The 27,732-nt window shown below is 42.0% G+C and overlaps 1 protein-coding gene across 5 annotated transcripts in view; it reads right to left on the bottom strand.

Annotated features, from left to right (window-relative positions):
• ARHGAP26 (Rho GTPase activating protein 26) overlaps window positions 1–27,732 on the bottom strand; it is a 316,385-nt gene that overhangs the window by 102,938 nt on the left and 185,715 nt on the right. For all 5 annotated transcript variants that reach the window (XR_006292681.1, XR_006292680.1, XR_006292679.1 and 2 more), the window contains one exon: window positions 23,884–23,989. Coding sequence is in view for 1 of the 5 variants with exons in the window: in XM_043552848.1 (XP_043408783.1) it covers window positions 23,884–23,989 (106 nt within the window). In the remaining 4 variants the exon portion in view is untranslated. The remainder of the gene's footprint in view (window positions 1–23,883; window positions 23,990–27,732) is intronic.

Here is a 27,732-nt window from a genome sequence, read left to right as displayed (position 1 = left end):
CTTCAGAAACTGAGGGTGCCAGAAACAGAAATCTTTCAGGAAGTGCCCTCCTTATCTGAGTGAGCACAACCAAGTGCATATGCATTTGAAAGAGTCCAACAGTGAGGCCATGAGTTAACAGAATTTACATGCGTAGAACACAGCATCTGTGCTCCCAGGGATCGAAATCTATCAGCTGTGCACGTGGACCAAGTGCTCAAAAGGCACATTTGCACAGACACCCCTTTGAAAGGGCCCCAGATCTCTAGTACACTGACTATAAATCAATAGCGAACGTGACTAGTTAAGTTTCACTGTCCAAGCTGAGAGAAGAACAAAAAGCAAACAGCATAAATGATTAAACGCAATGTTTTAAAATTTTTCAGTCTTAATCTATTTTATCCTGTTTTCTTAGGCTCTGGCTATTTCCTGGGCCTTTTGGGTGGCTACTGGGGTGAACTGTGCCTGAGATAACAGAGTTTCTAGCTGCTGACGAGAAGAATAGCCTGGACTCACCTCAGTTCCCCACTGCTAGGAACCTTTGCTCATCCCACGGTCTAAATACACAGAATCAGTGGTGGCAAACTCGAGCTAGAAATCTGAAGGAACAAAGCACAATCCCAACCCAGAGAGCAGCAGATGTGAAATCAAGTCACAAGGACAGATAGACCCAGAGAGGCACACAAAGCCTCCAATGTCCAAAATATGAGGAAGTGAGAGACCGATATTTCCTTCAAGTATCAAGAAAAACAAGGAAATAGAGGGAAAGCTGTTCCTAACTGTAGGAGGGGCGGGGGGTGGGGGGAAGAGGGGGTTTGGAGGAATATATCAGAGTAAAGGACACCAATGACAGAAACCTACAGGATCAAACACCATGTGAAGCCCCATCCTGGGCAGATTGCCCTTAACTAGGGTGACCAGATGTCCCGTTTTTATAGGGACAGTCCTGTTTTGGGGGACTTTTTCTTATATAGGCACCTATTACCCCTCACCCCCAGTCCTGTTTTTTCACAGTTGCTATCTGGTCACCCTACTCCTAACTCTGACACAGATTACAGGCAAGCCAGATGCTTTTGTGCCTCTTTTTGATTACACACACTTTGGCAACACTTCTAAAATGTGTTGTACCGACAAAGTCTCACTGAACTGAAATGTACTTGTGGTGTAACCTTCTACCCAATACTGGTTAGAGCAGGGGAGATGTCACGTTGTTAGGTGGGAAGGACAGAGAGTGGGAGAAGCACCAGAGAAGGATGACAAGGGTGGCCCTCTAGATGAGGTTACGCATGACTTCCTTAGGATTTAAAGAGTAAAGGGAAAGTTAAGGGAAAGCACAAGATTTGGGGGGTAACAGGGAGCACCGTGGGGGATAGGATGCCCAGGAAGATATAGCCTCAAGTTACACTGACTGGAAAGATAACTCCTAGAGGGTGTCATAAATATAAAGGGAAGGGTAACCACCTCTCTGTATACAGTGCTATAACATCCCTCCTGGCCAGAGGCAAAGTCCTTTTACCTGTAAAGGGTTAAGAAGCTCAGGTAACCTGGCTGGCACCTGACCCAAAATGACCAATGAGGGGACAAGATACTTTCAAATCTGGAAGGGGGGGAAAAGGCTTTTGTCTGTCTGTGTGATACCTTTGCAGGGAACAGATCAAGAATGCAAGCCCTCCAACTCCTGTAAAGTTAGTAAGTTATCTGGCTAGAAAATGCGTTAGGTTTTCTTTGTTTTGGCTTGTGAAATTCGCTGTGCTGGAGGAAATGTATATTCCTGTTTTTGTGTCTTTTTGTAACTTTTTGCCTAGAAGGACTCTCTGTGTTTTGAATCTGTCTGCTTGTAAGAGTATCTTCCATTCTGATCTTACAGAGTTGTTCTCTTATCTTTTTGTGTTCTTCTAATAAAGTTCTGTTTTTTAAGAATCTGATTGGGCTTTTTGGGTCTTAAAAATCCAAGGCTGGTTTGCGCTCATCTTGTTTATTCTCAAGCCTCCCCAGGAAAGGGGGTGTAGGGCTTGGGGGGATATTTTGGGGAAAAAGGAACTCCAAGTGGTCCTTTCCCTGTTCTTTGTCTAAATCACTTGGTGGTGGCAGCATACTGTTCAAGGACAAGGCAAAATTTGTGCCTTGGGAAAGTTTTTAACCTAAGCTGGTCAAAATAAGCTTAGGGGGAAATCCTGACAGAGGGTCACTCCACTAGCCCAGGATGGAGAGAGCAAGCAGCAATGTGACCTATGTAGGAGGTGGCACAGAGTAGCTGGGAGTGAGGGGTAAGGCAAGGATCTGATCTCAAATTCCAACTAATAGTTTTATTTCCATCTGGGAAGCCAACAGAGATGGGTGAAAGAATCTTCACTTTAAGGCTGCACCTGCAGGTTGGCACTTCTAACCTGTGGCACTGCACTGCGAGACTGGTATTCATATGTAATGTTCCAGAAGTAAGGGTACTGCTGTCCTCTCTCCTAGAAGCATTATGAGAATTGATTCATATTAGTACTTGAGGAGATAGCCCCAGGGAAACCGTTAGTTTAATGCAATATAACTTCCCTGGTCTAAGGCTCTGTGGAACGTATCAGTGCGGGCATAATAGCTGCTCAGTTTCTCAGCATCTAACTCATTACTTTGCAAAGAATTTTGAGATGCTAGGCTTTATGGAGGGTTCTGTATAACACAAATGATATTCCATGTGCCACTGGGAGTTGCCTTCAGAGGCATCAAGAAAAATGTCTATACCCTGTCTACACTACAGCTTCCATACTGGACCTGGACCAGTACAGGAAAACACATCCACATTTCTCTAGCATAGATAGAACGTCATTGTCAATCAATAGATCTCACACTAATCAGGTTTTAACAGGCAGCACAAACAAACAGTAAGGGAGGGTGATTCTCATCCCCCCCCCATACACCCCAACTGACTTCTTTTCATACCAATTGCATCCAAACCATATTGTGGGTTCACAATTGAGTCACTGAGCCTTGAGAGTTACCATTACATTCTTGTCCCAAGAGAAGACCACTTCTATGAGCTAAGCAGATGTCTCATGTTCTCAGCAGTTTCCCCAAAGGGTATAGATCAAATGGGCAAGGAATTTGGAGAAGTTCACCAGCAGTGATACAAAAACTACTCTGGTCATAGTCCAGAACCCATCATCTGAAAACAGCATTATTGTTGTGTTTGAAATAAGAGATCCCACAATTATTGTGTCGAATAAAGTGAGTGTATTTGTATGACAGCGTTTATTACTTTGTCAGGAAGAATTTCCCCCCCAAGACTATTAGACTCACTTTTACAAACCCTGCCTTACTATTGAAACGTAAAACACCAAATTAATAGATGCTCAGGAAGGGCCACGAGAAGAAAGCTGGTGTGAAAAAATCTTGCAACAAAATAAAAAAATATTAGCCCTTATTGTCCTTGTTTAGCTTTTTATTCCTTTTGGCTGAAGGTGCAGGAGCGCAGCATTTATTTACAGCTTCAGTTCATTTCATTGATCTAGATTTTTTCTCTTTTTAAAAAATACCCAATAATAGTAATGATAGAATCCACCCATGGCTTCTTATGCTTACAGTTATTATTGCCAGCACTCCAGACTGCTGTATACTACTGGAAGCACACAATCAACCACACTACTAACACCTGTTGCCATAGCAGCAGTTTTCCCCCTCTTTGCACGGAGCATATGGCAAGCCACAACAAAAATGCACAGCTATTATGTTCTATGACCTCTGTTCTCCCCAATCCTCCCTCCCCAGAAAAGTCACCTTCTGTATAAAATACATGGAATATTGAAAACGGAATTAACGTTTTAATTGCACCACTCAAATAAGAAAAACCTACACACGGAACTGTGAAATGCAAAAATCTGAAGAGCAAGTATGTGTTAAAAACATCTACAGAGCTGCTGAATAACATGCTGAAACCTGACTGAAGGACAGAAAACAAATAAGAGTTAGGGATTACTTGCAATAAATGAGCTTTCAAAAAGCACACCCTGAGAACAGCCAGCACTAAACATAGTGTGAAGCTCCTAGGACTCTCCAGCCGCAATCTGTCTCGTGTCAGACATTAGTAATAACTCACAACTGAGAGCCAGCTCAGAAGCAACGAGAAAAAATTATTCTCTCACATTATCTTGTACGTTAATGCAAGTGAATGACCAAAGGACCTTAGTAACAAGAAATGATTTGGTGGCCTACACCAGTGGTTTTCAAACTTTTTTTCTGGAGACCCAGTTGAAAAAAACTGTTGATGCCCATGACCCAACAGAGCTGGAGAGGAAGGGTGTGGGAGGGGCAGAGGGTTGGGGTGCGGACTGCAGGGTGGGGCCAGGAATGAGGGGTTCAGGGTGTGGGAGGGGGCTCTGGGCTAGGGCAAGGGGTTGGGGTGCAGGAGCGGGTCAGGGCTCTGGCTGGGGTTGCAGGCTCTGGAGTGGGGCCATGGATGAGTGGTTTGGGGTGCAGGAGGGGGCTCCGGGTTTGGGGGTGGCTCAGGGCTGGGGCAGGGGATTGTGGCACAGGGTTACCTCAGGTGGCTCCCAGTCAGTGGCACGGGGGGTGCTAAGGCAGGCTTCCTGCCTGTCCTGGCACCGTGGATCATACTGTGCTCCGGAAGTGGCCAGCAGCAGGTCTGGCTCCTAGGCGGAGGCGCGCAAGCAGCTCTGTGCTGCTCTCGCCCGCAGGCACCACTGCCCCCCCCAGCTCCCATTGGCCGCTTCCCGGCCAATGGGAGTGCGGAGTCAGTGCCTGGGGCAGGGGCAGCACGTGGAGCCACATGGCCCCTTTTCCCCCTACTTAGGAGACAGACCTGCTGCTTGCTGCTTCTGGGGCGCAGTGCGGTGTCAGAACAGGTAGGAACTAGCCTGCATTAGGCTATGTCTACACTACCGCAGTAAATCGATCTATGCCACACAACTCCAGCTACGTGAATTGCCCCTAATTCTGAAATAGCATGGACAGAGAGAAATCAGCAAGGGTCTTTATCGCTTCTCAGTCATACCAAAAAATGTCAGAAGACCGGCTTGTCAACGTGGAGCATTTGTTCTCAGCTCGGGGCCTAGCTTAGAACAGCTCAGCAACTGAAGTAGGAAAGACATCCCTCTGCTCATAGAGTCAGAGTGTTTAGGGCCAGAAGGGACCATCAGATTATCTAGATTGACCTCCTGTATATCACAGGCCACTAACCACAACCCAGTCACCTCCATACCAACCCTAACAACTACTGTTAGACCAATAGCCCTCAAGAGACTAAACTATTGTGCATCACAGAGAAAAAACAGGCGGCTGGACTCAGGTGCACCAAAGACCAAGGCCCCTGCCATGGCAGGGAACTGATTAAGTGAGATATCCCCAGATATCCATACTCCATGCAAATCGAGAGAGCCTGCTACTTTCAGTTCACTAAAAAGGGGTGTGTGGAAGGGGGAATGGACCCCAAAAAGTGAAGGGAACAGCTGGCTCTAACTACTCCATGGTGCTATGGATGGTGGGAAAGGTAGTGAAGATTGCTACCATTACATAAGAACAGCCATACTGGGTTAGACCAATGGTCCCTCTAGTCCACTATCCTGTCTTCTGACAGTGGCAGTCCCAGACGAGTGATCCATCCCCGGTCGTCAAGCTTCTGGCACTCAGAGGTTTAGGGACACCCAGAGTATGGGGTTGCGTCCCTGACCATCCTGGCTAAAAGCCATTGATGGACCTATCCTCTGTGAACTTATCTGATTCCTTTTTGAACCCAGTTATACTTTTGGCCTTCACAACATACCCTGGCAACTAGTTCCACAGGTTGACTGTGCATCGTGTGAAGGAGTACTGCCTTTTATTTGTTTTAAACCTGCTGCCTATTAGTTGCATTGGGTGACCCCTGGTTCTTGTGTTATGTGAAGAGGTAAATAATATTCATCTTCTCCACACCATTCATGATTTTATAGACCTGGAGCATATGCCCCCTTAGCCGTCTCTTTTCTAAGATGAACATTCCCCGTCTTTTTAATCTTGCCTCATATAGAAGCTGTTCTATGCCTCTAATCATTTTTGTTGCCCTTCTCTGCACCATTTCTAGTTCTAATATATATATATATTTTTTTTCAGATGGGGCAACCAGAACTGCACACAGTATTCAAGGTGTGGGCTTACCATGGATTTATATAGTGCAATTATGATATTTTCTATCTTATTTCCTAATGGCTCCTAACACTGCTAGCTTTTTTGACTACTATTGCACATTGAGCAGATTTTTCAGAAAACTATCCACGAAGACTCTGAGATCTCTGAGTGGTAGCTAATTTAGATCCATTATTTTGTATGTATAGTTGGGATTACAGTTTTCCAAAGTCCATTATTTTGCATTTATCAACATTTAATTTAATCTGCCATTTTGTTGTCCAGTCACCCAGTTTTGTGAGATCTCTTTGTAACTCTTTGCAGTCAGCTTTGGACTTAACTATCTTAAGTAATTTTGCCACCTCATTGTTTACCTCCCTTTTCCAGATCATTTATGATTACACTGAACTGGTCCCTGTACAGATCCTTGGGGAACTCCGCTATTTACTTCTCTCCATTGTGAAAACTGACCATTTATTCCTACCCTTTGTTTCCTATCTTTTAAGCAGTTACTGACCCAGGAGAGGCCCTTCCCTCTTATCCAATGACTCGTTACTTTCCTTAAGAGCCTTTGGTGTAGGACCTTGTCCAAGGTTTTTTAAAAGTCAGAGTATACTGTATCATCTGGATCATCCCCAGTCCACGTTCTAATAGATTGGGGAGGCATGATTTCCATTTACAAAAGCCGTGTTGACTCTTCCCCAACAAATCATGTTCATCTACGTGTCTGATAAATTCTGTTCTTTACTATAGTTTCTACCAATTTGCCTGGTACTGAAGTTAGGATTCCCAGCCAAGATCGCCTCTGGTGCATTTAAAAAAAAACAAAAAACAAAAAACACAGCATTACATTAGCTACCAATCAGTCATCTGGTACAGAGGCTGATTTAAATTATAGGTTCCGTACCACAGATAATGTTCTTTAATTTCATATTTAGAGTTTCTTCAGAACCCTTAGGTCAATGCCATCTGGTCCTGGTGACTTATTGCTGTCTAATATAGTGGTCCCCAACCTTTCTGTGGGAATAGCATATTTCTATTCCCAGAAGACTGTGGCGGGCGCCAGACACCCCACCGCCGAAATGCCGCTGAGAAGTGGCAGCGGCAAGAAGTGCCGCTGCCAAAATACGGCAATGCTTCTCGGCCGCATTTTGGTGGGCGGTTCTTCAGCGGCCGCGCTCGGCAGTGGCATTTCAGTGGTGTGCTGTCCTGCGGGCACACACAACTGCCCTGGCAGGCACCATTGCACCCGCGGGCACCTTGTTGGGGACCCCTGGTCTAATACATACATTTGTTCCAAAACCTCCTCTAGGCCTGTGACAGAATGCACCCCTGTCCATACCCTGCACATTATTTTACATCTCACAGTGCATACTTTGTACTGAGATCACCTGAAAACTCATAATTTGCTGGTCATTATTGTCCTGATAAAATGTGTGCAGCAACGTTGTATGTGAAGTTATAAGATTCCACTGTATGGTGTTATTAACACATATTCCAAACTGAGGTTGGCAAACAGAACTGTCTTTAAAAAAAGGAATGTGTGGTCTGCTTAATTTGCATTTAAGCAGTAAACAGAGTAATCAAGCAAAGGAAACAAAGGACACTCAAACAGTTGAGGAAAAAGAAGCAGGGAACATCCTTCCATATAGACTCTTTGTCTCCTGAATCTCTGCTGGAAATGTTGTTCAAGAGGGGGAGTGACTATAAAAATGAGGGATGAACATCTCAAGCCCCACCCCCCCGCCGCATTCACAGCACCTGAAGGACAAAGGAAGCAGCGCTGGACTGCAGAAGGGGTCCTGACCTAGAGGATTTGGTCAGTAAGACTGCTGAAGGCATATGGTGAGAAACGTTGCTTGAATCTGACATAGTTTGTTAAGTGAGGCACCAGCAGCATTAAAACTTTATTTTCTTGTGATCATTTCTGACTTTTATGCCTCATTACTTGTACTCACTTAATATCTCTCTGGTTGTAGTTAATAAACTTGTTTATTGTTTTATCTAATCCAGTATGTTTAAATGGAAGTGTTTGGGAAACCCCATTTGGAGTGGCAAGTTGTGTGCATGTTATTTCTGTTAAAGAAGTAACAGACTTTATATAAACTTGTGTTGTCCAGGAGAGGTCTGGGCAATACAGGACATACATTTCTGGATGAAAATCAAAGACCGGGAGCATGTTGGCATCACCCTGCAGTATAACCAAGTAAGAGCCAAGGGGTGGCTCGCTGGCTGGCTGGCTGCAGCACACTCACAGACATAGCTGGGAGTGACTTGCATGCTGGAGGCTGTTTGAGAGCTGTCCAGGCCGGAGATTACAGCAGCAAAGCATTGTAAAAGGCACTCCATGTTAGAGGGGAGGGTGACACAGCTGCTCAGTCTGGATGGTACCTGTTAAGTCACAAGGTCTTTCCCACTTACTTGGTGAAATGACCAAGCCAATCCAGACCTCTCTCTCTGCTAACCATAGGGCTGGGGTAAAAGAGAGAAGCAGGAACAGTGATGGAAATGAGAAAGTGAGCAGGGGAGAGAGGAGGAAATGAGAGTGTGGAAAGGAGGAGGCGGAAGCAAGATGGGAAAGGGGGAAGAGAGCAAACCCAGGAGATAAATGGGTGCTGACATCAGAATATGGAAGGACAGAGACCATAATAGGAAAATGGGATAAAAAATAATGAGAGGAGAGGAGATTGATGCTCTGCCCTTCAGAAAATAATGACAGGAGAAGGAGCTTTATTTTCAAGGAAGGAGAAACCAGGAGGAGGCAGGAGATGCAAATAAATTGTACAGAAAGGAGGCTAAGAAACAAAATAGGAGACAATCAAAGAAATGGAAGTGGGAAGGACCAACACCTTTTGGAGTACATTTAATTGAGCATTTTACATTATTTTCCCCTCAGGAAGATCATCTCCTTTTAAAAAAAACCCCCAAAACTCTAAGCAGAATCTTCAGACAATACATTAAACAAAAGGGGATTTTTCTCCCTTGTCTGCAAGAAGGTAATGCAGCCTGGGAGGCAGTGTTTGAGGAGTGGAGTCAGCTGTGCAGAGGCCATGAGTGTAGCTAGTCTATCCTCGTCCACACACACACATCCCCAAAGCATGTTTAGGCTCCACAGAATAAAGACCTGTCCCACTCAATTGCTTCAGGGACTAAGGTGCTGGAACAAAAAAATTGTCAATCAAAACCTCAGGAGGTCTTTTGAGTGTATTCCTCTGTAGAGGACAATTCTGGGATTCTTCCAGAAAGTGCAAGTTCCCCTATGAATAGAAGTAGTATGGAGACTGAAGGTCAGTTGTCACAGGAAGAAAAAAAAAGCTATTCTAGCCTGCAGATGTGTGTTGTTTCTGCAAAAAAACCCAAGTCTTTGAATATAGCAATGCTGTAGGAGGTTAAAAGTTTATCTGTAAAATTGGAGCAAAACGTTGCTGGTTTACATATTACAGGAAACCAAATCATTAAAATACATTTTTATCAACTAGGGGAATTCCCCCCCCCCCATCAGAATTTCATATTTAACCCCTCTCCCCCTCCCTCCAGTAAAATAAAGGAAAGAAACAGGTTTGGTTTCTTCTTTATTTCACACAGTCTAGCCCAGGGATTCTGTGCAAATGGCAATCACACAAGGATTCCCTGTGCCAGATTCTTCTTGGAGCATTGAATCCATTGCCATTTGTTAGGCTATAAATAATTCATGAAGTTTGTTTGGTGTCAGGCTTTTATGACAGTTTTATCAGCCGAGTTTTTAAAAAGACACCTGATAGAAGACAGGATGTGGCTGGGGGAAAGGGAAAGAACTGCTAACATATCAGCATCGATGCTGCATATTTTATTGCCTCTGTACTCTCCTCCCACACTCCTTGCATATATAATTTTGTCAGCAAACTGCATGGGGTTATCAAAGTTTTATGGGTGTCATAAGCTAGACACCAAGCAAAAAAAAGCCATTTCCACAGAATGGCTTTCAAATGAGGAAGGTCTTCATGGTTCTGCTTCTCCTTTGCTCTGGACTAAACTTCAAACACTTTAACACCAATTAGCCATGTTTTGAAATGGCTTGTGGGCAGGTTTGCCATTGAAGCATTTCTCAATTCGGAAGACAAAATAAAATTCAAGTTAAATAAGTTAACACCCATCCTGAGTCTACTTAGGTGTGGGAGAGGTGACAGTCTTAAAATCCACTTCTACCCAAAGCCTCATAGTTAAACTTCCTAATTCATGAATTTAAAATGTAGCAAGCTTTCAAAAACTGGGCAGCTTCAACCCGTGCCGCTGGCCCTTACCCAGCAGACATTCTATGCAGATGCAGCTTTTGCCAGCAGTGTAGAATGGGGAAGAGAAGAGGTGAATGAATTATGCTTAAAATAAGAACTCTGGAACACGAGGCTCCCACATCGGGTTTTTCGGCAATGACAGAGGTGAGGAAGGATTCTCCTCACCCTATCTCTCACCTTCTTGAGCAAATATATACTAGGCAAAATAAGGAAATTTCTCCTCAGCATTCATGTCTTCTTGTTTTCCTCACTGATTTTCCTTCCTAAGTGCGGTGAGGGAAGACCTAACATGCATAATAGCAAGTCTCCAACATACTACTGCAAGACACCAGCAGGAGAGGGCTGGGTTGACTCCACTTAGATGGTTCTCTCATGCGAGGCGACTGCATGTTATTCCTATCTTATATGATCCAAATGAAAAAGTATGTGCAGGGAGGTTGGGGGCGAGACTTCTAAGCTCATAATTGATGTCCCTAGCCACGTGTCAGTGAAAAAGTCTGTTCAACTTTACATTTCAGATGAAGTCTGTGACCAGCTACTCATGGTTAGGGGTCTCCAAGCATCACCTCCGCAGAGCCTAATCTTGACTGTTTTGAGATTCAATCCACTCTGTCCCAAATCAAAATTCATATCAAAAGCTTCCTGAGAATAAATGTGTACAATAATCTCATTTATCAACTCTGCATGCAGTTAGAGCAAAGGACCTTTGAACGTATATATCTCTAGTGTTTTGAAAGAAAATCAAAGTAGACTTTGGAGAGTACAGTATCCTTGATTTGATTCTCACAAGTTTTCCATCTTCTCCATCACCACTCCAAGTGACTGGAGTCTCTATAACAAAGTTAAGGGAACTTCAGCCATACGTGTACTTCATTTGCCTGGAAAGCACCAGGCATATCTATAGTGTTGTGTAAAATGACAAATGAACAATAGGATCATAAGTACAAGACTGCACCAACAATTAATCCAATTTGACATGAATCAAGTAAAAACATGGAGAGATGAAGAGACTTATTCTCATGACAAGGAATTTGCATCTCAAAGCATTGACAAAAATCTTTAATCTCTACAGGACATACCCTCATCTGAACACCACTATGATAAGCCAATAGCAGGTTTCAAAGACCTTGACTACTGTGGGCCTGGAACTACTGAAATTAACAAATGTGCATTTTAGAAAAAGGCTTGAAAAGAGGGGAGATGTAATAGCTGTCAAGGATCTGAAGGATGCAAATGTTAAGGAGGGAGCAGAAGAAGATGTGAATAGGAGTAATTGGATAGGGCTGAGCAAAGGAAAGCATAGGACGACTATCAGGAAAAGTTTCCTAGCAATAGGATCTATAAGGTGATAGAACAGACTCCCCAGCAAACTGCTGGAAGCCCCCTCTTGACTTCTGGAGTATGGACTATCAGGTCTCCAATTTCTGAATTTTAGGCTCATTCTGGACTGATATACTGAGATCCAGGGGTGGGTATTGACATGATCTGTAGAAGCCTTTAAGGTGCCACTCCATGCCAAAGTCCAAAAAGAGTGCACAAACTGAGCATTATTATTTTCATGAAAATGAATAGTTTTAAGAACGAGAAAGTCAGCTATGTTCTACCTCTTAGTTATAATCCTAAAACCCAGTTACAGAAGTTCCCAAATCCCTTTCAATATAGCATTACTGAAGTGAAGAAAAAAAAACCCAACAAAGTAATTTATAGTCACAAAGAAGAAAACATTTTAAAGGTAAAAAATATAATCTGTCTCTTAAAATGCAAAGAGCAACAGGAAATAAACACAGTATCTGGCAGAATTTTAACATTGTCTAATCCAAGCCTGTTCTGTTATTAGACTACCCAACAGTCTCCAGGTCTTACCATGTATGCCATCTCTATTAGCTAGCACTTTCAAGTATTACTAAATATTTGTAAATTTTTTTTAAAAACGGAGCAATTCTGAAAGTGCTGGATTGACAGTCCACCCCTTTTATTGCTCACCTGCAGAACATCAGCAGCAGGTTTACGAACCAATGCATCCCAGACTCTGGCCTGCAGGAAACATCTCTTTGTGGGCAAGAAGATAATTTAGTCATTGCCCTTTCAATTCTTGGCCCTTCTAAGCCTGATAGGGATGCCAATATCTGTAGTACCAATCATGGAATAGATGCACTTGATGTGGACACTTTCCTATAGGAAGTGGATCGATACCTTCCAAACATTTTCACATAGGTAACCAAAACCAGATGCTACGACTTTCAGTGACTACTAGTTTGACCTGGTTTTGAAATACCACCACTCCCTGAGTTTCTGGGTTTCCCCAGCACTAACAATCTTCTCCTCTGCACCTTGTTTGCTAACTAAAACACCACACCCTGAGGTCCTAATTCAGCTTGAACCCCAATTTACCTACTCAAAGTTGCATCGTCTTCAGGTGGAGTTTGCCTGAGTAAGGGATAAGCCAGGATCTCAACATTTGGCTCCCAAGCAGTAGACTATTCTACTCCAAAATCTGATTTTAGACTCAAGGGTTACCACAGCACTCTGGGTAGTTTGTTTAGTTGTTTGCATGGGATCCAGGAATGTATTCCATATGTAACAACTGCCAGCAACATTACTCTGAATTTCTGTGGAAGTTCCACTGTACAAGAAACTAGAACCTCAATGAAATAGGCGAGAAGTAAAACATCCCATAGAGGGGCTAAAAGAAAAACCAAAAAAGCAAAGGGAGCTGAAATGTTGGAAACCAAAACGTGCAAATTCTGTTAATGTTTAAAATATGTGAGAGTTTAAACAAGCCTGGCAGCTGAAATGGTTCCCTATAAGAGGCACTGCAAGGGAAATAAATATGGACCTTGACGTTCTTTGTCTTTTTACAGCAGCTGCAGGTGGTTTCAGTTAAATACAATAATTAAATTAGCCACACAAAGTGGTCGCTCTAAGATTTCAAACTAATCTTCACAATGATCTCCTCAACCTCTGCCACTTCTTCAACTTTGAAACAAACCAAAGCCCTCACAAACCCAAACCTGATGGAAGAGGAGGAGCATGCTTGAAGGATTTCATGCCTCTCATAGGAATCTGTGAATGACAAGCTGCATGACAATATACAGCAAGCTTCAGTTAAGCAATTACTTTCATATCCATTCTACCTAGCACGCACAATGCCTTCACACTTCCAGATTTCTCCGCTTGGCCTCCATCTTCCAATTGCCTTCGTTCTTCATTGCAACTCAAGTCACAGAGAACTGGTTCTGCTGTTTTAGATTTGCCACTCAGAAGTAAGAAAGAAAGAAAGTAACTTGTTGTGAGTGCTAATAAACTCAAAACCTTAATATCAAAAGCATTATTATAACTCTTAATGGGCTTGTCTCCAATTAGCAAGTACCTCAAGGGGATGGTTTGAAAGAGTTTCTTGGAATGACAGGTTTTAAACCTAGGAAGGGAAACACAACCCTTTATCCCTCTGAGTAAATAAAATTATATTCCACAGCACTTACTAAATGGAGGCCTTTCAGATAAATTTTTAAATGCTTTAGTCCATGGGGGTGGGCATTCATGAGTCAATGCACATTTTGCAACGGTTCTATTTGGAGTCAACAATCTAAATTTCCCTACTCCGCTGTTCTTCACTGCTGCTATTTCCAACCCCAGAGATGGCTGTACTGCAAAAGTACTACACGTGTATATAATTTGCATTGACAGGCACAATATAGAAATCAATTATTATTTGTTCATTTAGATCAATTGCCTCTGATCATAATCACTGGTCTGAGATGTTATTTGTCAACTCCCTTGCTAGAAGAAGGATTTAGTTTAGGTTCGACTGTGGCTTGCTTCATGACCATAGCTTGGTAAATCAGGATGGTTTAGTACGAGTATCCTTCCTTTGAAGAACCAGCATTATTTTCTGATTAACGTAGTTTTTGATTGGCACTCTCTTGTCTGTTTTGAGGTCTCACTGAAGCAAATGCACTGGTGCATGTGACTGGAAATCAAGAGTTCTGAGTGCAAGTCCCAGCTCTGCCACTGACTCGATGTGCCACTGGGCAAGTCACTTCATCTCTGTGACTCCGTTTCCCTATCTGTTAAATGGGGATAACATTTACCTCAGAGGGATATTGTGAGGATTCATAAGTTAGTGTCTATAAAAGGTGTCAAAAAACCCGAGATAAAGGGACTAAATACATGCTAATCGTTACTTCTGCTTCTCTCTTTCCTCTTGGACTTTCCCTGCTGCCCCCCTTCAACCCACCAATTGGGAAGGCAAGGGGAAACAGACATTAGCTACAGAAAACTACTACTAACTTTATTTTGGATTCTTCTGCAATCTTCTTAAGCCCAAACTCTTTAATCTTTATGGGGTTCAGAGTGCTGCAGGATGACTACACTCTCCTGTTAGGCAGAGAAACCCTACCACCTTCTCTGCCATCCTATATGTTCTATCCCCTTTGTTGGCTCCATCTGCTCCAACTCCTACCCAAACTTGTCCGGCTGGTTTTCAAGACCAGAGTTATTAAATCTGGCACCTTCCACCATCATTAAAACTAATTAAAAATGTAATTAAGAAAAAAATAAACAGTAGAAAAAAATATGGCACGCTGGAACAAAGGTTCCAATTTCACACCAGCTCATAAATTCCTGGTAAAAGAAACGAGACTTACTACGTAGGGAATGGAGTATTTTTGTATACCGAGTTCTTTGTCTGCCAAATCAAGAGTATTTTTTTAAAAGCAAATCCTCCAACAGTTTTCTCCACAGTGAGCTCTTAACCTGGATAGCCCTAAAAATACCACAGACTGAAGTACTACTTGCTAATTCAACACACTGGATGTAAAAACTGGAACAGAGTTCCATAGGCAGGAAGAGAGATGTGGAAAGGAAAAGTGATAACAATAAAACTTACAAAAGTTACACTTCAAGCTCAAAAGCATGTCTCTTTCACCAACAGAAAAATAAAAAAAATATTACCTCACTCCACCTAGCATCTTACATATTTAAAGGTATCTTTTAGTTAGAAGATGGATTCTCTCTCTCTCACTCACTCACACACAAACACAGAGAGTGTGTGCACATGCACATTAAGAGTTCGAAAAGTGACTAGTAATTCTGGGTGCCACACTTTTTGGGTGCCAACTTAAGACCTCTGAAAGAGGCTTGATTTTCCAAAACCCTGAGCACTCACCCTTTGCAAATGAAGCCCCCTTAAGGTATCACACTGCACTCAAAATCACTATTTACTTTTGAAAGCCCTTGCCTGTATTTGTATTTTATATATGCACACATGCGCACACATACACATAAGGTGTATACTTTCTATATGCAGTTTTGTAACTAAACCAGACCACATCAAGTGTTCAGTTCCGCAATTGTTTTTGGATAGCTACCATGCGTTCCATTGTTAATTGCTCTCTGGATTCATTCTGGTATATTATCTCCTTGAATCAAGAGAATGAAGCCACTAATAATGTTATATTACTAGCTTGGGGAAGAAGAACAAAACTGAAAGTTGACATTAGCACTTATAACTACTCTGGTGCAGGGCTACCCAAAGGAAAAGCCCTGGCAGGCACAAAGGTTGGTGTGGCAACTTTCACCAAGTGCTTATAATCTCATTCCAAGGGCAGGTGTGCCTGCAGGTGCCCAGTGATCATCATGCAAATCGGACACAAATTTAATTGTTTTGAACTTTTACATGAAACTTCTCACACAAAAATACTGAACATTAAAGCTTGCTCAGTGTGGGAACCCCAGTGTGTTTCAAGAAATCAGAGATCTACTGTCAGCAATCAATAGGCACCTGTTTTAAAGGGCCTATACATTCAGCTGAGTCTGAAACAACATAGCAATACAGAAATTGCCAGACTGGGTCAATCCCCTGGTCCATCCAATCTAGTATCTTATCTCCAACACTGGCAAGCATTAGATGCTTCAGAGGAAGGTGCAAAAAACCCTGCAGTAGGCAGACTTGGGATAATCTGCCCTCAAAGAGACTTTCTTCCTAAATCCTGGTAGTTAAAGATTTGCTTAAACTCTGAAGCATAAGCTTCTATATGCCTTCAAAACATTTTTAAAGTATTTACTATAAAAATGCTGAATATTGTTATCCATGTAAAACTCCAAGCCCTTTTTTAATCTTGCTAACTACTTGCCCTTCAATGTTATACTGTGGTAATGAGGTCTACAGTCCAATTATGCATTGTGAGAAAAATTATTTCTTATTTTTAAATTCTTCACCTTTCAATTTCATTGCATTATCTCTTGTTCTTATATTAGGAGACAGGGCGAAAAGAAGTTCCTGATATGCCTGCTGACTACCATTTATATCAGCCAGGATGGGCACAGAACTAAACAACACTGAAGCAGTCTAATGAGCTTTTATTAACCTATGTTTGAACTACGATTACTTCTAATGGGGCGACTCTCTTCTTATTCCACAGTAAGAGTAAGCACCGACGAGATCATAAACTGAGATTTCTCCTAGGAGTTAATCATGAACTTGAGCAGGTCCAGATCTCAGTCCAGGGCTGTAATGTGTCTCAGTCCAAAGGATTAGGACATGAATATCTGGCAAAATTAAAATTTCCCACTGAAGTGGGAAAGAGACAACAGCAAAAGAAGGAGGAACTCTGTTTAATTTTTCCATGCAAAGTCCAGAGAGTTTGGTTTGTGGTCTTTTGTCCAGTTTTGGGGACATTTGGGGAGAGAACGTATGAGAGAAAGAAGCAACCAAAAGGCCCCAGAGACAAGTGGAAATTTCCAGACTGTCCTAGACAAGAATAAAAGGAGTACTTGTGGCACCTTAGAGACTAACCAATTTATTTGAGCATAAGCTTTGGTGAGCTACAGCTCACTTCATTGGATGCATTCGATGAAGTGAGCTGTAGCTCATGAAAGCTTATGCTCAAATAAATTGGTTAGTCTCTAAGGTGCCACAAGTACTCCTTTTCTTTTTGCGAATACAGACTAACACGGCTGTTACTCTAAAACTAGACAAGAATGGCTCTCTGGAAGCAGTGCATAAACTCAACAAATGAACAGTTACCAATCAGCAGCACAAACAGCAGCCAGTAGGATGAAATCAGAGCCAGCCAGGTCAAGAAGAAGCCGCCTGATTGCTTGCTGCACCTTTAGGGGAAAAAGCCTCCAAAGTAAAAACCCCTGCAACAGCTCATCTTCCTGAACGGGTGCCTCAGTGAGAGGATTTACTGATCTAGTCGCTTGCTGAAAGTGTAGACTTAAGTGCCATACTCAATACCAAGGGGGAACATGGCCTCTACCAGGATATTTAGGTCTGCCCAAAAGCAGGCCTGCAGCATTGTTCATTTCCCCTAAGTGCAAAAAGTATATATGCTACCCAGGTCAAAGATACGACTATGCAGCACAAACAATACAGCAAATGCTATATTATATTTGAGCACATGGCCCTGGAGGACTTTCTTGCCAATGACCGTTTAGTAAGAAAATGATTTAAAACCTTGATAAAAGTGTTTGGAATTAGTTTTAGTCTACTTCCAGTTCATATCCCATCCTCCTATCTTCTTTCATTCTAGCACAGCCCCACACTTACAGGTTAGCGAGCCATAATGTAAAAAGATCTCTGTGTAACCTCCACTCTTGGCTGACATCAGAGAGTTGCTGCCTTGCAGAACCAACGGAAACCAAGGCTGAGAACAATCTGTACTACAGGTAGTGATCACTACTATGTTGGTTAGAACATGAAAGCCAAAAATACACTACTGTAGCAAAAGCACAGGGAGCAAGTCTCCATTGGTCAAGCTGCAGCTGTGAATGATTAAAGAGAATTAATTCTACTAAATATACGTACATACACTTGAGACACGATACATTTAGTTGTTTTGAGCTTTCACAAGTAAAGGAAATAGATGCACAGCCCAGAGAAAATGGCAAGTATGTTGCCTCAGACTGACAGGAGATGTTTGCTGACAGAAAGACAAACAGCAATGGGTGATATGAGTCTCAAGGGGAAACACCATCAAAATCGCCTCAGGAGCCTTGGATGAAAAAGGTGCTATAGAACTCCAAAGTATTTATTAATGAGCATGGTTCTCGCAGCTACAACAACAAAAAATTCTCAGACATAAAAATAAATCAATGAGACTAAAAATTCTAATTCCTGAAATGTAAATGGATCAAAATCTTCCCAAAGTATCTACTCCTTATTTAAACACTGGGCGGGGGCGGAGGGGGGGGGGAGAATGGGGGAAGGAGTGAAATCTGGTTCCAGAGATTGAGACGTAGTGTAATCAGCACAGTTTCTTGGACACCTGGCAACAAAGGGCTTGACTACACTCTGCTTTGCACTGGTTTAACTAAACTGGTAGAAGAAAGAACTATTTGATTAAATCAGTGTGATCCTCTAGTGTTTATGCATTTATACTGATATCCAAGCGTTCAAACTAGGGCAAAAATCTCAGCGTAGACCAACCCTAAGGATAGGTGTTAGGGCCCAAGAGGGATTTAAGTGACAAAAAGGCTTAAAAATATACGAGAAAAAGCGAGTTGCTAGATGGCATTTGGTTTATGACCGGTTACCAGAGTGGAGGATAGCAGATTAACTGCTGCCTCTCTTCCCCCCCAGAAAGAAGAAAAATCCCAGAAGTTTTTTTCTACAAGGAGCTTTAACTCCATCTGATTTTATATGAAATGTTTTTAAACTCGTTCTGCTGTTTTGCAAAAAAAAAAAAAAAAAAAAAAATTATAAAATTTTTTCACAGATTTCAAAAAATTTTAATATAATTGCTTGTTTGTGTTTCTATGCATAACAGTCTTTGGCCCTTCCAAGTGGATAACTGTAACAGTATCAAAATTACAACCTTGTGTCAGATACCAAAATGGAAAAGCTGCAGGGGGGAAAGATCAATTTTATTTATCCTGACCCCACCCCAACCTCCTCAACACACACTCACGCCACTCATGAGACATTCCCGGGCTGTGTCTTGAACTAACAGGGCTCAGCCCTGGCACAATTCTAACACTGCAGTGACCTATTTTGTAACAGACATTTCCATACAACTGAAAGAAAAATGAGTTTCCAGCCAAACTGCCATGAAGAAACAAATGTCAAATGCCAGCACTAAAGTACTACACCATTTTTATTAGGAAAAATTAGTCACAATGTATCCACCAAACTCTAAACAGAGTGCAGGGATGGCAGAATCCTCCTGAAATATGCAATACTCTATTTAATTGAACGCTTTTTAAATTTCATTTTCTGCACCTGCTCTTCGCCTAGCATAATTCCTCCATAAACCCTGGAACCCTCTGAGGAAAGTGTTTGAGATGTAACAGATGGATTAAACAATAGAGAATCCTATAACTCAAATAGTAACAAGGTGTTCACAAGACCGTTTTTGGTTTTTAACCTTTTACTTATTAAAACGCTTTGGACTTCAGTTAAGCTTCTTTGCTCAGCTTTCATACCACCTTTGAAACAGAAACCCCAGGCACTTTGACAGGTCATCTGTGTCACTGTAACGACTATAGATGCCTCTGCTGAAACGCTAGGTGGTAAATTCCTGCTGACATAGACCAGAACAGCTGCAAACTTTGGGACAGTTCAAGTCAGCATGGGTTATCCCTGCCTCTTACAGAGATACTCCTAAGTAAATCACAACAAACATTACTATCCTCCTATAGTAACAGTAAATCAAAGCTAGATTCATCACAGAAACAGTGAGTGTGTGTCTGTGAAGGAGAAATACAGGTTTAAACTATTAATGGACCAAAGATTAACCTGATAGTATGTTCCAAGAAAACTGGGTCTGAAAGGCGAAAGGCAAGAGGGAAGAGGAAACAGTGTTTGGTTACTGTTGAAACAGTCCTAACTTAGGCTGCACATGTGCATTTTAAATGATTAGAATATAAAACTGCCTGGAAAAACGAACAAAAATATATGCAACAACATGAATAAAGTAAAACATACTAACCTAGCAGCTGAAATCAACCTAATTTTTTCTTTCTAGCCTTCTCATTCTCCCTTTCTCCTGTCTATGGTTTGCTCTCTTCTGTGCATTCCCCCACACCCACCCTTCCATCGCCTGCATCTTTCTTTTTCCACTTTCTTTTAAGTGGTCATATAGCCCAAAAGCAAAACCCACCTTCGCCCAGGGTTTGAAGAGTGTTTCTGTCCCTGTGTGCGTGTACAAAGCAGGTGGGGACTGAAAACAGTATTCTACTCTCAAGTACCACTTACCACACCCAGCCTCCCGCATTTAAGAGTCCAGCTCTAGGAGAACCACTCCTCTAGCTAAGGTAAGTGTTTTAGCATTTCCTAGGTAATGAGCTTCTTCACACGTACTAAGAGTTTAGAGATGCTTATGAGAGACTGATCTTTAATTTTTTAATTAATAATTGCCATGTCAAATGTATCAACTGTATTAGCAATTTTATTAATAATAGAACCCTGCTAGTCCACATTAATTGCTAAGAGTTCTATTGCAAATTAGCTAGAAAACAAACACAATGCATCTGATATAATATAGCTCAAGAGGAGCCCTGTTCATTTATTTGACCAATGCAGTTTACACATATTTAGAGACCTTTGTAATGCTCTAGCAAAAGATACTATTTAGTGTGTTTTGTGAAAGTAGCAAGTCTCAGTAACGTGAAGCCTCATTGCCACACTCTACTATTAAATCTTTGCTGAGAAACTGGGAGAGACACTGGTCCTCTGTGTGTGCAAATCATGCAGTGTATGCATTAGCAAAGTGCATTAACAATCCAGGGGATGATTTCTTCTACCCACTGGAAGGTGGTTTTTTTTTTTTAAAGAATCCTGTCTGCTCTGTATCTCCTAGCCCTAAAACACTGCCATCTTTCCCTTTCCATAAATCATCCTCAACATGCACACTTCCCCTTCTCTTCCCATGGCTCCCACACACACAATATCTGCCCCAACTATCCTCTGCAGATACTAAGTGAAGGATAAAGCTTAAAATCAACTGCACACCCATTTATCCCACTAAAGGTTGCCACTGGCACTACTTGTCCCCCTTGTCAACAGCCTCAGCAGTGAGGTCACAAATTGAACAGGCCGAAGGGACTGAACTATCCTCCTCTATCCCTAGAGATGGTGCCTCCAGGCCAGAGGGAAAGTGTCTTTTAGTACAGCAACATGAGCTTCACTAGACAAAGGGGCTACACATAGCAATGTGGGAGAAGAAATACTTTCATATGTAGAAAAAAGAAAAGGAGGACTTGTGGCACCTTAGAGATTAACACATTTATTTGAGCATAAGCTTTCATGAGCTACAGCTCACTTCATCGGATGCATTCAGTGAGCTGTAGCTCATGAAAGCTTATGCTCAAATAAATGTGTTAGTCTCTAAGGTGCCACAAGTCCTCCTTTTCTTTTTGCGGATACAGACTAACACAGCTGCTACTCTGAAACCTTTCATATGTCAGGATGACAGAAGGACTGTAATGAGTGCTGGCTATTTGATGAGAGCCTATAACCTGATTGCAAACTAGACACCACTACATTATGCTCGAATAAAGACTGGGAGTGGATGTGTCATTACACAAAGTAAAACTATTCCCCCCCCCCCCCCCCGCTCCCCTCAACTGTTTCTGACACGTTCTTGTCAACTGCTGGAAATGGCCCACCTTGATTATCACTACAAAAGGATTTTTTTCTCTCCTGCTGGTAATAGCTCACCTTACCTGATCATTCTCGTTACAGTGTGTATGGTAACACCCATTGTTTCATGTTCTCTGTGTATATAAAATCTCCCCACTGTATTTTCCACTGCATGCATCTGATGAAGTGAGGTGTAGCTCACGGAAGCTTATGCTCAAATAAATTGGTTAGTCTCTAAGGTGCCACAAGTACTCCTTTTCTTTTTGCAGATACAGACTAACACGGCTGCTACTCTGAAACCTATAACCTGATTGTGTCTCAGGAATTACTGACAGGGTGACCCCAACCACAATGGATACCTTCTTATTTATAAGCAAAACAATACAGCTATATATTAATATTAGCAAGCACATGCGGGCAATGCTCCCTAGAATTTAGTGAATGTCTTTGCAGGCCCTGTTAGCTCAATATTCCAATTCCAAAAAACAAAAACAAAAAAGAAGCAAAGCAGCCTTTAGTTATAGTGACTTTCTGCCTTTCCCTGGGAGGAGCTAGGTAATGGGAAAAACTGCTAACGGCGTTTTACCCTGAAAAATAAAGTCTGCCCCACACATATTATTTGTTTGTTCGTTTTTAAATCTCTTCTCCCTCTTAACAAAGCTCTGCTAAAACAGCACAAAGCCCACTGTGCTCTCCTGGCTCCTTCCCTCCCCCCCTCCGAATACCACAGTGACTAAATACGAGTTCTCCTTTAAATAAAACAACAACCACTAAAAAAATAATGCAAAGCACTGAAGCAGTCATGAGACTCCTTGTGCATATTTGGCTGGTGGAAGTAGCTGGAACTCCCTCTCCGTTGGCTTGGGCCTGTAAGCATCTGAGGTTTTGAAACTACGATCTAAACCAGCTTTTCTGCTTTTTAAACAGCCTTGCTCTGGTTCCACAGAACCGGCACAAAGGTCGTAAGAAAGCATCTGGTGTCTTTTTTTTTTTTTTGTAAGCACATTTCAAGTGTTTTTTATTTAATAGATAGCTTTATGCTTTCCCAAATTTTTATTTACAGCCCGCTTAACTAGGGTGACCAGATGTCCCGTTTTTATAGGGACAGTCCTGTTTTGGGAGACTTTTTCTTATACAGACGCCTATTACCCCGCACCCCCGTCCCGTTTTTTCCACAGTTGCTATCTGGTCACCCTACGCTTAACTCATTCCAATGTTTCCTCAAGTCCTTGCTAACCTTTCCTGTATACATGGTGAAGGAATGGCCAGGTATGATCTCCTAGCCCTGAAGCTGGCATGTGAACTGCTCAGTCACTCCGGCTGGTGTTTTCACTTCTTTAAACAATAACCAATGAGCTCTATGGCAATTATGAGGGCAGATTACCGGCCACCCCATCACTGAAATCAAAACTTTACCAAACCTTCTGCCCCAAAACGTTTCACGGTGACCGAAGCACTGGCAGTGTGATGAATCAGGCTGCACAGGGACAATATATATGATGTGGAGATGTAGTCCTCCATATCACTGTGATAACCCTGATCTTTTTATAATTTTGATTTGCTTTTAACCCGCATCACACTGGCCTCTCCATCGCAACCCCTCTACAGCCGTCACCTATTAACATGCCATTGGAAGCAATGGTACATTTCCATCAGCACAGCACGTGCATTCTATCTAAAACAACAACACAGCAGTGAAGTGGTTAATGTAGGACTGAAGCACCACAAATGCTGAGTGATCATATACAGCCATCAGAAAGCTAGGATTTCTTGCCTACTGCATCTCCTCCATGTCCTCCTTTGCATTAATGCTTCTTTCACACACAGGTTTTCAGTTACCGTGATGCAGTCAGATCTGACTCAAGACCGCACACAGATGCAAGAATTTTTTCCTAGGACTATTAACTTTTAGGGAATAAAGGAAGTATCTCAAAGCCATACACTTACTTTGCCAAGTGGTTCGTGAGCATCTGGAGCATCTGTCTGTTTTTTTCTGGGAGCCGATGAACAAGGTTGTGGATCTCGGAGATTCTGGACTCCTGATTCTCCAGCTCTACATTGGGTAACAAGGAGATTATTCCATCGGCTACCTGCTTTTTTTTTTTTTTTTTTTTTTTAAAACAGAAAAAACCACCCAGAGCAGGACAGAGATTCAATCAGAGATGTAGGTGTCTTGAATACACCTGGGCGGGAAATGGTTCACCCATCCCGTGAAGATTTTCAAGATTTCAGAGATCAGAATGGCCAATAGTCGAGCTACCAAGTCAGTCTCTGTCTCTCAATCCCTCCTGTTGGACCTGTTCCATTTTAGATAAATAATTAAATATTTGTTGCACCAGACAGACTGGGCACTCAACTGAGATGCAGGCGACTCAGGTTTAAGTCTATCCTGCGGGGAATATTTAATTATTTATACTAAGCAGAACAGCTCACACAGGAGAGACTGAAATTGGCAAAGGAAGGACTTGAACCTGGATCTTCCAAATTGTAATCACCAGGCTACTGGCTACTTGGGGGGGAGGGAAGGGGGAGAAGAAGGGGTGTCTGTCTTTGAAGTTTTGGTTATGACAATTGACATTTTCCCAAAAAAACAGTTGTTGAAAAATTCCTGACCAACTCTAGCATGAACCCCTGGTTTTGCATCGTCTCTCTATTCAGCTGCACTGTGGGTCCTCAAAATTCTAAGGTTTCTTTTTACCCATGTAGTCCCCCATGATGAAAAAAAGTTTCTAAAAAAAAGGGACACACAAACCAAAGGGGTGAACTAATGGACCGAGGATGCAGGTTGACAAAATGCCAAGCAAAGCCAAGGCACTTACAACCAGAGACCAGGCTGATTGTAATTCAAGTGGCTACCATTTGGCTTGTTTCAACAGAGAAAGCAGCTGAATGTGCTTGTATAATACATGTTCAATCTCCATAAGGGTATCTTTAGCCCGATAGCTAGAAAGGTTTTGACAACTGGTCATCCTTATTTCATTCACAAAAGTGGAAATATCTTAATATTTGCATTTCATTTATAGCATGAGGCCTTTGGTGAGAAAGTCATTGGAAGTCATCTTGTTAAAAGCCCTTCTTTGGATATTTCACCCTCCCTTTCCCTTCCAGGAAGGGCAGGTTCAAATGGAGTCATTTCAGCACATTAATATACCACATGAAAGACTAGCAACATCAGCAGCTACGTACCTGTTACTTGTTTTGAGATTCAAGGATGCTAAACTCTTTACAAACAATTAACTGACCCTCACAATGGCCCTGTGAGTTTAGAAGGCAACAGATAATCTCACAGAAATAAATCTGAAACATAGAGAATTTGAGTGATTTGCCCAAGGTCAGTGACAGAGTAAGAATAAGGGAACCGGAGTCCTGATTCCTAACCCAAACGCTAACCATTCAATATCTAAGAACAGCACTGAACACCTTCATATCTAATAAGGTCTGCAATTACCATAATTACCCACCCAACAGAGCCCCTGCCTCATACAGTGCACAAAATGGACAGTGCTCACTTAATGAGCAGCTATTCAATATTTTGATTTCTCCTCACTGTTCAATGTGTGGCCCTAGGCCTTGTTTACTGAGCACTATTCCCGCTCTGTACTGAAGACAGAATTGCTTATTTCTTCATAAAAAGAAAAGGAGTACTTGTGGCACCTTAGAGACTAACAAATTTATTTGAGCGTAAGTTTTTGTGAGCTACAGCTCACTTCATCGGATGCATTCAGTGGAAAATACAGTGGGGAGATTTATATACACAGAGGACATGAAACAATGGGTGTTATCATACACACTGTAAGGAGAGTGATCACAGAAGATGAGCTAATACCAGCAGGAGAGCCGGGGGAGGGGGGGGGGGACACCTTTTGCAGTGATAATCAAGGTGGGCCATTTCCAGCAGTTGACAAGAACGTCTGAGGAACTGGGGGGGATAAAGATGGGGAAATAGTTTTACTTTGTGTAGGACACCATCATAGGGCCAAATCACATCAGAGGCTCGTTCACCTGCACATCTACCAATGTGATATATGCCATCATGTGCCAGCAATGCCCCTCTGCCATGTACACTGGTCAAACTGGACAGTCTCTACGTAAAAGAATAAATGGACACAAATCAGACGTCAAGAATTATAACATTCATAAACCAGTCGGAGAACACTTCAATCTCTCTGATCGCTCGATTACAGACCTAAAAGTCGCAATATTACAACAAAAAAAACTTCAAAAACAGACTCCAACGAGAGACTGCTGAATTGGAATTAATTTGCAAACTGGATACAATTAACTTAGGCTTGAATAGAGACTGGGAGTGGATGGGTCATTACACAAAGTAAAACTATTTCCCCATGTTTATTCCCCCCGTTCCTCAGACATTCTTGTCAACTGCTGGAAATGGCCCACCTTGATTATCACTGCAAAAGGTTTTCTCCCCACCCCGCGCTCTCCTGCTGGTATTAGCTCATCTTAAGTGATCACTCTCCTTACAGTGTGTATGATAACACCCATTGTTTCATGTCCTCTGTATATATAAATCTCCCACTGTATTTTCCACTGAATGCATCCGATGAAGTGAGCTGTAGCTCACGAAAGTTTATGCTCAAATAAATTTGTTAGTCTCTAAGGTGCCACAAGTACTCCTTTTCTTTTTGCGAATACAGATTAACACGGCTGCTACTCTGAAACCTGTTATTTCTTCATAGACTTTTCTCTTCCTAGACTCATCACTTCATTTCTGAGTGCTTTGTAAATATTAGTGAATTTATTTTCACAACACTCCTCTGAGGAGGTGAGGGGGTGGAGCATGTATAGAACAGATGAATCTTTGGGGAGTTTAGAGGCTGAAATCTAAGAAGTCTCCACCAAGCATGTACGCGCTACAATTTTTGAAAGGCTTACAACTTGGCCAAATTTGGGCAGATTTTCATGGGGACGGCAAAAGCTACCCACTGACATCCCTTACCAAATTTCAAGTCCTCCTAAAACGTATGGTGGCACTAGAGCTTTGGAAAGAAAAGGTAACCAGAACTTTTTAACATGGGCAAAAAAAACCCCTTATTTTTCCCTTGCCTCATTCTCAGAAATGAGGCACCCAATTTAGCTGATATTTTCCCAAAAAAATCAGCCCGAGGTACACACTTCATGGAAAATTTATGCTCAAACAGTTAAGTGTGACAAAATTATAGGCAACTGAAAACAGAGTCTAAAAATGGGAAGTGACAGGCAATCTCAGTAGGTGGTTGTACCAACCCTTCCTATAACTGTAGTAGGAATTTGGAACGCATCTGTGTTCTATAACGAGACTTCAATGGCTAACATCCACTTGTCACTATCGCTGCTTAAATGAGTGGGGGATTCATTTCATGGGGCTGTATCTTCACTGCAATTAGAACCAAACTGCTACATAACAGCTGATCAGAACTATGAACCTCAATGGTAAAACAGAAGGACTGTTGAAAAGCAGTGCAAGAAAGGATGATAAAGACGGACTTCTGAAGACAGCACAGATTGAATTAGATTAATGGAGAAGCACTGCCTAATAAGTGCTACTGTCACCTGTAAGTCTGATCTACACACACATTTCGTACTGATAGCTACTTTGATTAGGGTGTGTGATGTTTTTACCTGAAGCAGTTATTGTGCTACAACCCCTAGTGGGAGCACAGTTGTACTGATACAAAGGTGCTATGTGGGAATAAGCTGTACTCATATAAGCACTTTTATACTGGTATAGCTGCATCTGCAGTAGGAGAATTGTACCACTTTAATTATACCAATTATACCAATATAATTAAAGTGGTA

The sequence above is a fragment of the Chelonia mydas genome, chromosome 8 (genome assembly GCF_015237465.2).
Source record: "Chelonia mydas isolate rCheMyd1 chromosome 8, rCheMyd1.pri.v2, whole genome shotgun sequence".
In the NCBI taxonomy this organism is placed as follows: Eukaryota; Metazoa; Chordata; order Testudines; family Cheloniidae; genus Chelonia; species Chelonia mydas.
The sequence above is the reverse complement of the archived record's forward strand: the minus strand, read 5'-3'. Positions and strand labels throughout refer to the sequence as shown.